Here is a 14601-nt window from a genome sequence, read left to right as displayed (position 1 = left end):
TGGAAGTTGTGCTTTCTAGCAAAACTTTCAACAGTAGGGAGCATGTTTGACACTTCTACTTACTTCTACTGTATAGTTGCTGTCATATTCACTTCACTACAGATAATTTTCTGTGAGTAAATTTGACTAATGGGGTCTATTTTTAAGAAGGAGGGCAACAAGTCCGCTTTTTAACCTTGCCTGAGCATGAGTCAACTAGAAGTAATAAGGGGTGATAATCAAGGAATGGATCTCTAAAATGGTGGGACGAAAGCATGCCTAAAGGGAAGAGGTGTAGCATAAAATATATATATCTGTCATTCTCATCATACTGGTTTTATTGTGCCAGTAATTGTTGATGACATTAATGTGCAACAGAGGAAAATAAAAACACAGCAGTTAATCACCACCTCTGTTTATAGCCTGAATGCAACCAATTTCAACAGACTCGCAGCCTTTTTTCAGTTACATCAGACTACGTTGTTATACACTCACCATTTATGATATTAGGCACACCTTCTACCTGGTTGGACTGAATTCCGCCTTCAGAATTGCCTTAATTCTGCATGGGAAAGATTTTGACCCATATGGACATGGTAGCATCATGCAGCCGATTTGTTAACTGCACAGCAATGATGTGGCTCTCCAATTCCACTAGAACCTAAAGGTGCTATATTGGCTTGAACTCTAGGGATGGCAGAGAGTATTTGAGTGCACTGAACTCATTCTAATGTTCAAGGAATAACTGAGAGATGATTTGAGCTTTATGATATGGCGCCTTATCCTGCTGTTATAAGCCATCAAACGATGGGTCCATTGTGGTCATAAAGACTTGAAAAGGGTTAGCAATCGTACTCAGGTAGCTTGTGGTGTTACAATTGTGGTCATTTGGTACCAAGGTGTCCAATATATGCTTTCCTGTTTCTGCCAAAATCTTACCCTACAATCTAAATGTCAGAGAATACAGAGTAAGACTGATGCAGTCCGATGTTTGAATTTACTATGCGCAATTTTTATGATCATGTGTGGCTTTTAGCCTCAGTTTAATGTTTTCAACTGAGGTATATCTAATCTTTACTTTACTAAAGCTTGCTAAATTGCTTATAACAGTTTGAAGGGGAAAAAAATGCTGTTCTTTTAAAATCCATTCACTCATTACATTCTCCAAACTTCTCCATGCAATACATTGTGTTCCACTTATGCAGGTAGGAACTTATCTACTTTGCATTAAAATTTAATTAGAAATAAAATAATTAGAAATGCTAATGGCTACATATAATGCAGAGTTAAATAGCATTAATAAAACCTTACATTGGTAGAAGCAGAAATGTAGAGCATTCTTATTATCACTGGAGATCTAGTCAGAACAGCCCATTAGAGATGACACAGGTTGAGTTGGCTGCTGACTGCCTTACAGGTTATGAATGTATCAATTATTCAGGAAGCCACCTCTTTAATACATCATCTACTTTGGTGCAGTGGCTTATGGGGACTTTGCAGATGCAGCATGATTTGATGGAGACTTAAGAAGTGCATTATGCAGCCAAAGACAATCAGTCAGATAGTCACACGAGACAAGGGCAGGTTCAATTTTACTGCATCCTGGGTCGTTTTAGGATTATGTTTTTATGAAAAATGAATGATCTACACTGAACTGATTACATTTCTTCAGGTGAAAATTGGAATGCAATAGGCTTTATTACACATCAATGTGGTACCTTTTTTTTTCTGCCACCTGTGAATGTTAAAGACGATGGTTGATACAGTGTCTTGCAAAAAAATTGCTACCCCCTTGAACTTTCACATTTTCTCAGATTGCAACCCCAATCCTCTGGGGTTTCATAGGGTTGTATTGTTTTTGATTGCCAACACAAAGTCATCCGTAGTTTTCAAGTGAAAGAAAAATTATACATAGATTTATTTTTTAACAAAAAATATTTTCAGAAGTAATCTAATTAGGAAATAGATTGATAATCAAACTCCATCACATATCAGAGCTCTGTTTACCCTGTATGTTCCTAACAGAAGTTAGGAAAACTAACAGACTGTAGAAGTAGTGGAAAACTAACAGACTGAATACACCATAACCAGAGTGAAACATGATGGTCAAAGAATCATGCAGTCATCATGCCTTCCTGCAGCAAGATCCAGGTCAATTCTGGAGCAAAACCTGTTAGAGGCTGCAAAAGACCTGACACTGGGGCTGAGGTTCCCATTAAACCTGAACAAGAACCCTACACTAACAGAATAACAAAGGAAGGGTTAATATCCAAGCTATTGATGTGTTAAAATGGCCTGGACAAACATCTAGTTGATTATGACAACATCTGAAATGTGATGCTCACAGACATTCTCCACCCAATCTGAGGATATGGTGTTTCTGAGCAAAGGAGAATGGGTAAACCTTTGTATTTTAAAAACATTTTGAAAAACCATTAACCATTTTCCTTCCACTCTACAATCATATCCTACTTCACGGTTGCCTATAGCAAAAAAGGGGCAAAATATATGTTGGAGTTTGTGGTTGTAAAGGTACAAGGGGTGTGAACGCTTTTGTAAGGCGCCGTATGAATGCCTGAAGAAAAATTTAAGCAAGAGGCAAACATTTCAGCTGCACTGCTGGGTGCCAGAAATTCAGTTCAACACACATGCTTCTTCTGTGGAGATGCAGCATTCAGAAAACATCTTTTTACCCACATGCCTTTTCTTGGAATTTACCCTCTGCCAGATTGTGTTGAAGAGGCTCAACAGCGAAAGCAAACTAGGGGATGAACATCGGCAAGACACTCATCTCCTTTCAAAAGACAAGAAGCAATCAGCGGCACATATTGAATTATTTTTTACCACTGTAGCTGTTGATTCATTTGGATTCCCAATTTGTTCCATTTGTTTCTTGCACTTTAAAACAACTTGTCATTAACCTTCCAGTTACAGAGTCAATTGCACACTATTTTAAATGTGTTGGTATCAAATTAGTGAGGCCAAGTCCAATTTCTGCCACATGACTTCAAACCCATTCTTAGACATAAGCTTCCTTGCATTGCCTGTAGTGCCACAAGCTCCCACTCCTGGCCAGACCAAACAGCAGAGGTTTATGGTGGAATTTATGGTGACTCCTTTTTGTGCTTTCACAGGCAGGGATCATGAAAAGTAACATCCGGCATGGCAAGGTCCAGTGACGACAAGTGTGATAATTAAGGTGTCTCCCTTCTGAAAGGGAGACATATGTTAGCCGACATGAATGACATTTTTCCGAAAAGAACAGGTTGATAAAGTTTGTGGCCAAAACATTGACAAGAAGAGAAAGCATCAAAATGTCCTCAAACACATACATAAACATTCTTGAGGCAATATCGTCCCAAATGGAGGGGAAACATACCATCTTGCATGCATGCACAATTACGCACATTGACATACATTGTGAACTAAGCAGATGTGAACCATATACAGTGACCATTTTAGAAATGGAGTGTTGTGTACTCCATAGAGAAGGGACCTTATAGGTTTAACATGTGACTACATCCATCTGCCCAACTTACACATCACACTAACACAGCAACATGAAAGCAACAAAAAAAAAAAAGCTCCAAAGGCCAAAACACATGAGATTCATATAACTACAGATGACAGATCCATTTGTTCCTTGTGATAAATAATAAAAAGCAGCACTGTGTGCATTTAAAATGTTTTGAAGCTGGACTCACTTCAGTCTTTGCTAAATGGTGCCAACTTCAGATGGGATTCCAGGGACCAGTGCCAAATGTTGGCTTGGCAGTCTTTCAGTGGCAACATTCATTATCCGAGCTGGACACAAAGTATAACAGCCAACAACTAATAGCCTGTGTAATGGGAAAAATGTTTGACTTTTGTTGGCCTCAGGTAAATCACACATTTAAAAGGGGAGGGTTTTGAAGGGACTTCTATACTTGTCTGTGTCAGAATTTATCATAAAATATGATGCAGAGATGAAGGATTATGTGGTGTATCTGAATTTAGAAATGTTGCATCTTAGCAGATATGCCACACACAGATTTTTTTACATCGTTATTTCTATGCCAATTCATTTAATTTGACATTTTAATTCCCTATGATTTGATCCAGCATTGGACAGATATTTATCTGTCATGGAACCCAGAGAACTACCCCGGGGTTCAGAATCTCCGTTTTCCTTCCAATCTGGTTTGGGTTCCAGATATCCTCCTCTACAACAGGTAGGGCTCTCTGTTTGTTTGTTTTTTCTTATCTTCTGTATGCTTTTTGTAAATTGATGTCATGCTTTATGCTTTTTGTAATTTTCATGGCTTTTGACTTCCTTGATCTTTTCAGCATTTGTAATTTTCATCTCATCTTCATTTCTAGGATTTCTATTTCAGTGTTTTATTACATTTCTTCTTTTAAATCATCATTATTTTTTCTGAGTTTGTTTGCTGTCTTGTCTGTGTGTATTGTATTTGTTTTTTTTGCTTCTATCTTCTGATTATAACATCTGTTAATCCATTCAGCTCACTTCTGAGTTTAAAATTATCATTGATTGTTGTTGTTCCAGATCTTTACTCCTAATTCCTGGAACCACTGTCTTCTGTGCTTTTGTAGTGTCAGCTATTTATTTTTTTCACCCATTCTATATGGGTAGAAATTCTACAAAGATTACACAAAATGTATTAGGTACACCTGGCACCAAGTTGGACAGACCTTCAGTTTCCGAACTGCCTTAAATTTTCATGTCATCAATTCCACAACAATCCTCATTCCGCAGGTATTTTGGCATATATCGTCATAATACCAACACAGTTACTGCAGATTTGTGGGTGAGACGTCCATGTACAATTTGGTGTGTGCATTTGATTAGAGCTGGGTGACTTATTCCAGGAAACCCACTGCATTACAATCTCATATTCATTGCTGTGGAGCTTGTGGGCTGTACATTTCAAATGCTTGGGGAAATTGTTTTGGTTGCAGTGGTAATAGCATTACATAAGAATTCTTAGAGTGGTGCTAGCAAGTGTCATGATGAGGTTGTAGTCAGGGCATGGGACCAGTGTGGCTGGCCCTATTTCAAAATTTCTTACTGTTTTTGTGCATGCTCAAATTTCAATGGACACCGTTGGGACAACCAACATGGATAAGCTGAAAAACATTTTCACCACAAAGTTTTTTTATGTGTGCATGCTCAAAAAAGTAAGGGAACGCTCGCACTTCACCATATTTTTCTTAAAGTGTGATGTGCTCTTGATGAACCCTAGAAGACTTCTACAAGACCCTGCGCAGACCAAATCCCTATGTGATGTGATCTTTTCCAGTGCCAAGGGGCAAAGGTTTCTCGGATTTACATGAAGATGGACGTTCTGAACAACTTAGTAATTAAAATTATTCAAGAATACTAACAGGCCCCGATTGTGTTCCAACACAATTGGTGCCAATGTCAACTTTGTTCCTAAGAAATCAATTTTTGAACTTCTCTATAAAAAGCAGCACACGTGACAAGCAAATGAAGATAACATTTATCCATTTGTGAAACAGCTGTGTCTCTGGGATGTGCTGTGATTTCTGGCACATGTGAGGATTTTGCTTTCCCAAAGGGCAATTGGAGGAAATCAAGCATATGCTTGCCTTACAGAGCACTATTTGTCTTGAACTTCTTGTAGCTTTATGACAAACAAATGTAAATATCTCAGGGCATTGTTTCAAGTGATATGGTATGGCTATCAGGTAATTTTATTGTTAACGGTTTTTAGACGTTTGGAACTGCAAATGTCCTTCATAGTCTTTGTTTTATGCAATATAATAATAAACTGAATGCCTTTCACGATGCTGGGAAATATCGCTAAAATATATGATAGATATGTATTTGTTTGTTGCAGATTTAGAAATCAGAATGAGAATCAGCTTTAGAAATTTGACCTCAGTTCCTCTTTGTTTTCAATGAAGATATTTGAAGTATAAATATAAAAAAAGGGAAATAAAATAATTATTTTGTAAACATGTATGCATGCATTTTTTTTTTTACAAAAGGGGAGTCTAGGTTGGATTGGTAGAAATGCACATAGTGTCTGTATAGGCTCTCTGAAATAAGCAGTACTTTATGTTCTTTTACATAAAAACCCAGCAGCATTTGTAGTTGTGAATGACAGAAATCTGTACACTTTCAAGGGATATATAAACAGAGTAGTTGTGTTACTAAAGTTGCAGGTCAGACTACAGTTTCCTCCTGTCACATGCTGATGTGCCATTGGGCACAACCCTAAATTGCCAGCTGATTAGCATATTGTATGGATGTGTGTAAATGGATTGGGTGAATGCGACTATAGTGTAAAGTGCTTTGAGCGGTCAGCATGACCAGAAAAGCACTACGGTATATAAATTCAGTCCATTTACCATTTATGTTACCTATTCAAGCTGTTCGGGATATAATCCTGTCTGTCAAGCTGCATGCAAAATTGTTTCTCTGGAACACTGATCTGTGAAAATATAAGAAATAAAAGTTTGCACCAAAGGACAAACATCCTCTGACAAAGTGGTGTTTAAGGTTTTCAACAGAAGATCAAAGAGGTTGACTTAGTGTTACTGTTTGTGTGTAAAAAAAGAAAAAGCTGGTGCTGCTTCTTGAGCACCAAACATTTGATAGTCTTGCAGTGTGAGTGCTTCACAGAATAATGACTTTATCTCAAAATGTTTAAACTGAAGGTCAATCCTACAACAGAAACATAAGTGAAAACCTTTCATGTGATATAATTGGTGTGGACTTTCTGTATCAATGTGTTCATGGTCTGTTTGTTCAGTTAACAGTTGCGTCTAAACAAACTGGACCTTAGACATAAAGCCTGGCTGGTTGGGAATTGTTTTTGCTCATTAAGAAACAACTTGACAGCAGATGCATTGCACTCTGATTTTGTAAGGCTTTACACATGATGTAACAATTTGGCTTCTGGTGGAAAACCTAAAAGTTTTTTTGAAAGCAGGTGTTTACATACTATTTCCATTTCTATTTGATAAATTCCAGAATACGAGACGTGTTCATGTCTGCATAGTAAATAAGAGTCTTCCACTGTCTAGCCTTGTTAAAAAGAAGTTAAATCAATAGACTAAAATAAAATAAAAACTTTAAAGTTTGAAAATGTAGGAAATCTTAGATTATAATGGCATTGCATTGTAAGCTTCTGATTCACACGATTTGAGTTAAAGGTAGGCACATCTCCAACTGCTTTCTTGATTGGCACAATTAAAAATAAAAGAAAGCAGCCAGCATATCAGGAATGGAATTCTGGTTCTCCATGACTGATACATTTTTGGGATTAAATTTCCAGACACCTGAAGGCAATCAAATTAATCTCTTCAATTCAATTAAAAAATTCTTTATTAATCCTGAAGGAAAGTTAAAAGTTATTCTAGAACAGGCAAGAAGGATCTCCAGTAGCGGTCTGTCTGCAGTGTTTCTAAAGAAGCCTCTATATAATTTATGCAGGATCTTTCATATAACACTGAAGGACTTAAGCTTCCGCAGGAAGAACAGTCTGGTCCATCCCTTCTGGTAGACAGTTTTACAGTTGTATCTCCAGTCCAGTCTGCTGTCCAGGTGAACACAGAGGTGTTCACCTCTTCTGGTATGATGGAAATAGTGTTTGACCTGTTCCTGTTTCTCATTATATACATTATATGCAAGTTTAAACACCACAAACAATTTATGAAAGAGACTGGTGTAGCCTCCCAGATTTGAACATGTTTTGTTGGATATGTACGTATCAAACCGAGAACAAGAGCAAAATACCTTGTGAAGATGCTGGCTGAAGCTGTAAAATGAGTCCTTATCCAAAGTGAAACGAGCCCTGTACAAACATGGGGAGAAAGGCCACTGGGCAAGGGAGAAACCATTACTCCGAAGGCAACGTAGAAAGCCATATTACAGAGGCAAATGCACCCCGGGGTCTACATCTGTGGTCAGATTGAACAAAAATTTATGTTTTGGCTATAATGGCCAAAACATGAAAGAAAAGGGGTACAGGGGCGGTAGCATGCCATTCCGAGGGTGTTTTGCGACCAGGGACTATTGCACTTCACAAAACAGATGTTTCATAAGGAAAGAACACTATCGAACTATTGAAGCAACATTTCTTGACATTGTTCACGGAGTCAAGAATTGTCTTCTTTTTTCCCCCCATAAATTGTCTTCTAAATGGGTAATGCCCCTAAGTAGATCAACAAATTATGGAAAACAAAGTTAGTGTTTTGGGCATACCATCACAAAGTCCTGATCTAAAAAACATTTTGCTCAGAGCCGGGTCATGCCTACAAATCTGACTTAGTTATAACAGTTGTGTCAGGAGGAATGGACCAAAATCCAGAAAACTATTGCAGGAAGATTGTAGAAGGAGACCACATGTTGGCCAAAGCTATATAGTCAGACATCGTGTTTTTGATATATATATATATAAACAGCCTTTTCTGTTAAGGGTTGAAAACTCTGGAACTCACTACCGTCTGATCTTAAGATCATGCCTTAAAATGTTCACTTTCAGTCTTTAGGTTGAGTTGAAGATGAAACAGAACTGTACTAATTTTTAAAGATTATAAATGCTTTTAGTAAGTATTGAAAAGAGTGTTTTAACATACTTTTCTGGACTTGTTAGTGCGTCTGTTAGGTTTCACTTTCCGTTTAGTTAAGCAAGGCAAGGCAAGGCAAATTTATTTATATAGCACAATTCAGTACAGAGACAATGCAAATTGCTTTACATGATTAAACTATAGGAATAAAAGCAAGTAGGGATAGAAGGTAGAAACAAAAAAAGAACATTAAAAACAGTAAAACAGTTTAACTAGAACATTCAAAGGCAGTTTTAAACAAATGTGTTTTTAATCTCGATTTAAAGGAACTCCGGCTTTCAGCACTTTTACAGTTTTCTGGAAGTTTGTTACAGATAAGTGGAGCATAGGAACTAAATGCTGCTTCTCCGTGTTTGGCTCGTGTTCTAGGTATGCAGAGTAGGCTGGAGCCAGATGACCTTAGTGGTCTGGATGGTTGATACACTGATAACAAGTCTGTGATGTATCTAGGTGCTAAGCCATTTAGGGATTTATAGACTAACAGAAGTATTTTAAAGTCTATTTTTTGAGATACAGGGAGCCAGTGTAAGGACTTTAGAACTGGGGTTATGTGCTCTACTTTCTTAGTCTTAGTGAGGATGCGGGCAGCAGCGTTCTGGACCAGCTGCAGCTGTCTGATCCACTTTTTAGGCAGGCCTGTGAAAACACTGTTGCAGTAATCAATTCTACTAAATATAAACACATGGATTAGTTTTTCCAGATCCTGCTGAGACATTAGTCCTTTAATCCTAGAAATGTTCTTCAGGTGATAGAAAGCTGACCTTGTAATTGTCTTTAGATGCTTTTGGAGGTTCAGGTCTGAGTCCATCACTACACCCAGGTTTCGGGCCTGATCAGTGGTTCTTAGCTGAAGTAGCTGAAGCTGTGTGCTAACTTTTGATCTCTCCTCTATTGGTCCAAAGATTATTACTTTAGTTTTGTTTTTATTCAATTGAAGAAAGTTTTGACACATCCAGGCATTGATTTCTTCTAGGTATTTACTCAGTGGCTGAACTGGTTCATAGTCACCTGGTGACATGGTGATGTAGAGCTGCGTGTCATCTGCATAGTTATGGTAGCTGATGTTGTTGTTTTTTATTATCTGAGCTAGAGGGAGCATGTAGATATTGAAGAGGAGGGGACCCAGGATGGACCCTTGGGGAACCCCACATGTAATTTTTGTCATCTTCTATGTAAAGTTACCTACTGATACAAAAAAGTCCCTGTCCTTTAAGTAGGATTTAAACCAGTGGAGAGCTGTACCAGAGAGGCCGACCCAGTTCTCCAGGCGTTCTAACAGGATGGAGTGATCGACAGTATCAAATGCTGCACTGAGATCCAATAGAACCAGCACGGTGTTTCTTCCACAGTCTGTATTTATATGGATTAGGGGTTTTGAGTAAGTAGGAAAGGGTTTCGAAGATGTTATTTTATATTACTTTCTGGACTTTTGTATTGAATTCACTGTTACATTTTAGTTTCCATTGGACTTGCCAAAGGTCCTTTTAGGTAGAGGTGTTGTGAATTAGCCATGGTTAAATACACAGCGATGCAGTCATCAAGTTATTTGAAGTGATGATCTATGCTTATTGTATCTGTCCCTATTAAATAAATATTAAATTAAAAAACATAATGTCAATGCCAAATGTATTTATATAACACATTTAAAAACAAGAGTGAATCAATATGCTTCACAGTTACACCAAAAATTATAAAATAATAAATAGAATCAAACTGTAATAGGGATGGATGAGACACAGAAAAATTAAGATCTCTTAAAACTACTTAGAAATCCAGCTTTAATTTCTTCACCTTAACAGCTTGACAATCATGCAGCTAAATGCAGCTTTAAAAAAGAGTAATACATTGCAGTTGATAATTAATTCAGGCTTTATGGGGAACATCTAAAAATAGTAGTAAATGAGAAGTCACAGCAGCAAATGCACCACAAAGACCAAGAAAACAAGTTGCAAGAAATGGTCTCACAAGATGATTTGTCTTCTTATCTGGCAAGATATTGGAAATATGGAGTATAACCTTTCCTCTCAATACAATAATATCACAATAAAAATATATTTTAGACATGGTAATGCGGTCCTCCTGAAATTTTTTAAAAATGTTTCCTGTTTTGCTCTATGGCTTGTTATTCCTCCAACACTCTTGTCCTAGCAGGAAAAGGAATAATAATAGAGAATAGCTTTGTTAAGAAAGGCCTGACAGCTAAATGTCTTGTCTGTGTCAGCACATCAACAGCACTGCCCCTTGAATGTGATTCGAGACATTGAGGGGTGGAGATGCAATCTCCACAGAAAATTGAATGGCCCAGATGCAATACACTGGTAAAACACAATCTCCTTATGTGTGCTGATGTGTAATAGCTGTCCCTATGTATAAAATGCATATACTGGTTTGTCTATGGACCTTACAGATTGCTTTATTTTTTATCTCTGATGATGCTTTAGTTTTATTTTAAAAATAAATCTACTTGAATTTCCTGGTCTCATAGGTCCTGGGTTTAGTAATTCAAATGCTAACTTCGAAGACAGAAAAATGATTACAAAAAGGATAAGAACTGTACTTTAGCAACAAATTTATTACATGGAGATTCAAAGCTTTCATCATGGTCTTATCCAGAGTCTCTAAGATTCAGCCATTTTCTCTCCCTTGAGATCCTGAAAATTCATGCACTCATCTGTGTAGACTACTCAGGCTGCATGTACTCTTAGTAAAGGTAAAACAATCTCTAAAGACTTCAGTTAAATCAAACTGCGACTGCCAGACTCCTCACTAATTTAAAGAAAAGTCTTAATTTAACCTCAGTCCTTCTTTTATCACACTATGTTTTTGTGGGTTTCAATATAAAGCTTTTTTTATATATATTAGCCTACTTGCATAGCTGCTGTCAGACTGTCTTACCTTGTCATGTGCATTTCTAAATAAAATGTTTCATGTGGGTTCAAATGTGAAAAAAATAAAGCAAGGTTTTGTGAAACAGGAAGGGTTGTTAAATACAGAAGATGTGTTTATCATCTATGATGCAAACCACTTATTATAAGTGTTTATTGGGATGCAGGGTTTTAAGCATACAATGTGCTACTCCATAAGTTATTGCTTCCAGTGAAGCCACCTTGCCATTTTGCATTTTCATTTTCCCTACTTAATGATTGCTTGACCACCTTGGGCTGAAGGTCTAATGATCTGTGTACAGGTTATAGGTGGCCCCAGTTAATCAAAAAATTATTACCTTAAAGCAGCACCATGTAACGTTTAGCCACTAGTGTCGCTAGATCATAACTTCCAGGTTTAGTGACCCGGAAGGCCACTCGCAACACTGCACTGTCACAAAATTAAACAGTCTCCCTCCTTGTTTTGGAATCTGATAACAGACCACTTTGTTGCCTAACAACAACTTTTAGCCTTGTAGCTTAGCAATTAGTCCCTACAAAACTGAAAAATATAGACATATTCTGCATACAACAGGTAAAAAAGAAACTTACCAGTCTAATAATAATATTGCAAAAGAAGAATGGGTCTTGCATCCTGATTGCTCTGTCCTGAAAGACCAACGACCAAATTATTTTGCAAGATTCACTCTTGTTTTTCCTCTGGAGCGTTTCCTGTCTCGCTTAATCTTTTTCACCAATTTTGTGGTGCTACTCAGCTTTGTAGTCGCCAATCTGTAGCACAGCTTGTATACGGGCTTGTAGATTGATTTGCTTTTGCTATTTGTTTGCCTCATTGCCCAAATACCTTTGAAAAGCCCTTTTGCTTTTTGCTCTTTCAACTAAAGAGGGACATAAGCTTTTCTGGACACATTAACCATGGTACTTGAGTTTTGAACTTTAAATCATAGTGGCTCATTTATTCATTTTGACTCAATGGATTATCTTGAAAAATGAAATTATTTTCTCAATGATTCTAATGAAATATTATTTTGAAGACATTACTTTGAAGCCATTAAATTTAGCTAAAAACTAATGGTTTTAAATTAAAATAAATTAATATAATTCCTTTCTTGATATCAAGTTTGATTAACCCACATTTTTCTGATTCTTTTCTTTAGTTTCTTTTATCACATCTGAGCTACTTTTTGTGACTTAATGAGGACAAGAAGGGCAGTGAAAGTTTGTCCAACAACCCAAATGTCTTATTGGCATGCAGAATTTGACTATATTTAATACTTTTATTTTGCCATGGGTATTGCAAATAGATATTGTGCAACTATACTTTCAGAAAAGATTAGTGGTAAAAATAACAGTTAATGGGAGTGTCTGATTCTTACTTTCTTGTCTTTAATTATTTGCATTAATTTTAAGACATGAAGATCATGTTAACTCTACTTGGTGATCAGGTTCTGCACCTGATAAAGACACAGGATGTTCCCCTTTGCTTTCCACTCCACACATGAGGTAAAAGCATTCCAAATGGCAATACAAGGCTAAAACCTAATATAGCTTATTTATTCCGGTCAGTAAATGAGAAAGATCACGGTAGTTCCACAGCACTCTCACAGGCTCTTTGCCTTTCAGCCTTATGCTCAGGTGAAATAAGTGATTAGATTTAAATGATAGATTTAGAGGCTGTAGTTTGGTGTTATGCACAGCCACATGACCAAACCTGATGGAGCAAAAAGCCTTCAGGGAGAGCTTAAGTATGCCTGTCAAACTCCTTCTCTCCCAGTAAGTGGTAGAAATATACTAATAGACAGAAACAAATGATGGGTCGGGTCAAACTGGTGTCTGACTTTGTAAAAGCATTCAATCATTGCTTGAGCTGAAGTGTTTTCTGTTGTCACTATTTTTTATTGGGTTTGACTCAGAGCATACCAAACCAAATATACTATTTCCTTAGATAAATAAAGTTTTAATCACTTACTACCTCTGGTAGTCAACTTATTCCTTCAGGTTTTTCATTGCCTTTTTGCCTGGAATCAGAGCTGTTGTCACAGTGTGATATAATGGTTACATAAACATTTTCCCTTTGTTTCTTTTATTAAAAAAATAAATAAATAGTTTTTAGTCAGTTTTTTTAGCCAGACTTTTGCAGGAATCTGTTCAATTATGTAATTTAAGTTCCAGCTCTACTGTCTGTAGAAAAGGGACACCACCTCATGTAAAAGATGGGACTTTGTAGGGTGTCCTCTTTTACCCGGACATGCCCACTTTTTAAGTTCTGTCCGAGGCACATGGGCAAGATTGATAGGAAGGAAAATGTAATTTTTTAACAATTATTCACAGGACCAATAGGCATGTACTTAAATTGACTCCCGCACTGCATGGAATACGACAGCCTTTCTTTCGTGTAACGTCTTCCCCAAGCTGCTGGTGTGAGAGTGGCCCATCTCCACTCATAGAAGGAACAGCTGGCCAGCGCTGATACCATTGCTGCTGCTGTTTAAGCTATCAAAGCTCAGGTGTAGCTTTACAGACAAACTGCAAAACAACAAAAAAAAAAATCCTCATAGCATGCGGTTCAGGACAAATGGGTGGCAGATCGCACCATGTGCAAAGCTGCAATATTCGTTTCTACTCATGGCGAAGGTGCCATTGATCTCGTAAGTCAAATGAACACAGAAAAACATTGAAAGGCAATGCGAGTTGACTGAGTTTGTTGTTACGACCAGGAAGAGGGTTAGGGTGGACCAGAAGTGAACTAAATATTTTGAGAAGGTCAACAGTGTTAACCATTACTCACATTTATTGAGGATCACAGTCTGTCTTGTTTACAATTCCCTCACACAACGGAAAGGTTGAGGGTTTTCAAACTGATACGGAGCCATAGACACAAGGAGAGGAACCAAACACTGCTGAGTAAGATCAGCTCTACAGCTACATGTGGATGGGGAAATGAGGATGCGAGAAAAAAAAAGAATCAATATGAAAACTAAAAACTGGAGTATACACATTTAGTTTTTTAATTAAGCATCTTTGTGAGACTGCTACTTTTTATTTGTATTATTACTCTGAAAAGAAAATGATAGAATAATTGTTTTTGTCAAAATATTATTTTCAGATGTATTTTATATTAGTGTTATTTCAGATTTGT

General features: G+C 37.2%; 1 protein-coding gene across 2 annotated transcripts in view; it reads left to right on the top strand.

Moving 5' to 3' along the window:
- Nucleotides 1-14601, top strand: part of LOC105931448 (neuronal acetylcholine receptor subunit alpha-7) — a 46339-nt gene that overhangs the window by 18186 nt on the left and 13552 nt on the right. For both annotated transcript variants that reach the window (XM_036137178.1, XM_036137179.1), the window contains one exon: nucleotides 4081-4190. In XM_036137178.1, the coding sequence (XP_035993071.1) occupies nucleotides 4081-4190 (110 nt within the window). The remainder of the gene's footprint in view (nucleotides 1-4080; nucleotides 4191-14601) is intronic.

This window comes from Fundulus heteroclitus, chromosome 5 (genome assembly GCF_011125445.2).
Source record: "Fundulus heteroclitus isolate FHET01 chromosome 5, MU-UCD_Fhet_4.1, whole genome shotgun sequence".
Classification (NCBI taxonomy): domain Eukaryota; kingdom Metazoa; phylum Chordata; class Actinopteri; order Cyprinodontiformes; family Fundulidae; genus Fundulus; species Fundulus heteroclitus.
Note: the sequence above shows the minus strand (reverse complement) of the source record. Positions and strands in the feature narration are given on the sequence as shown.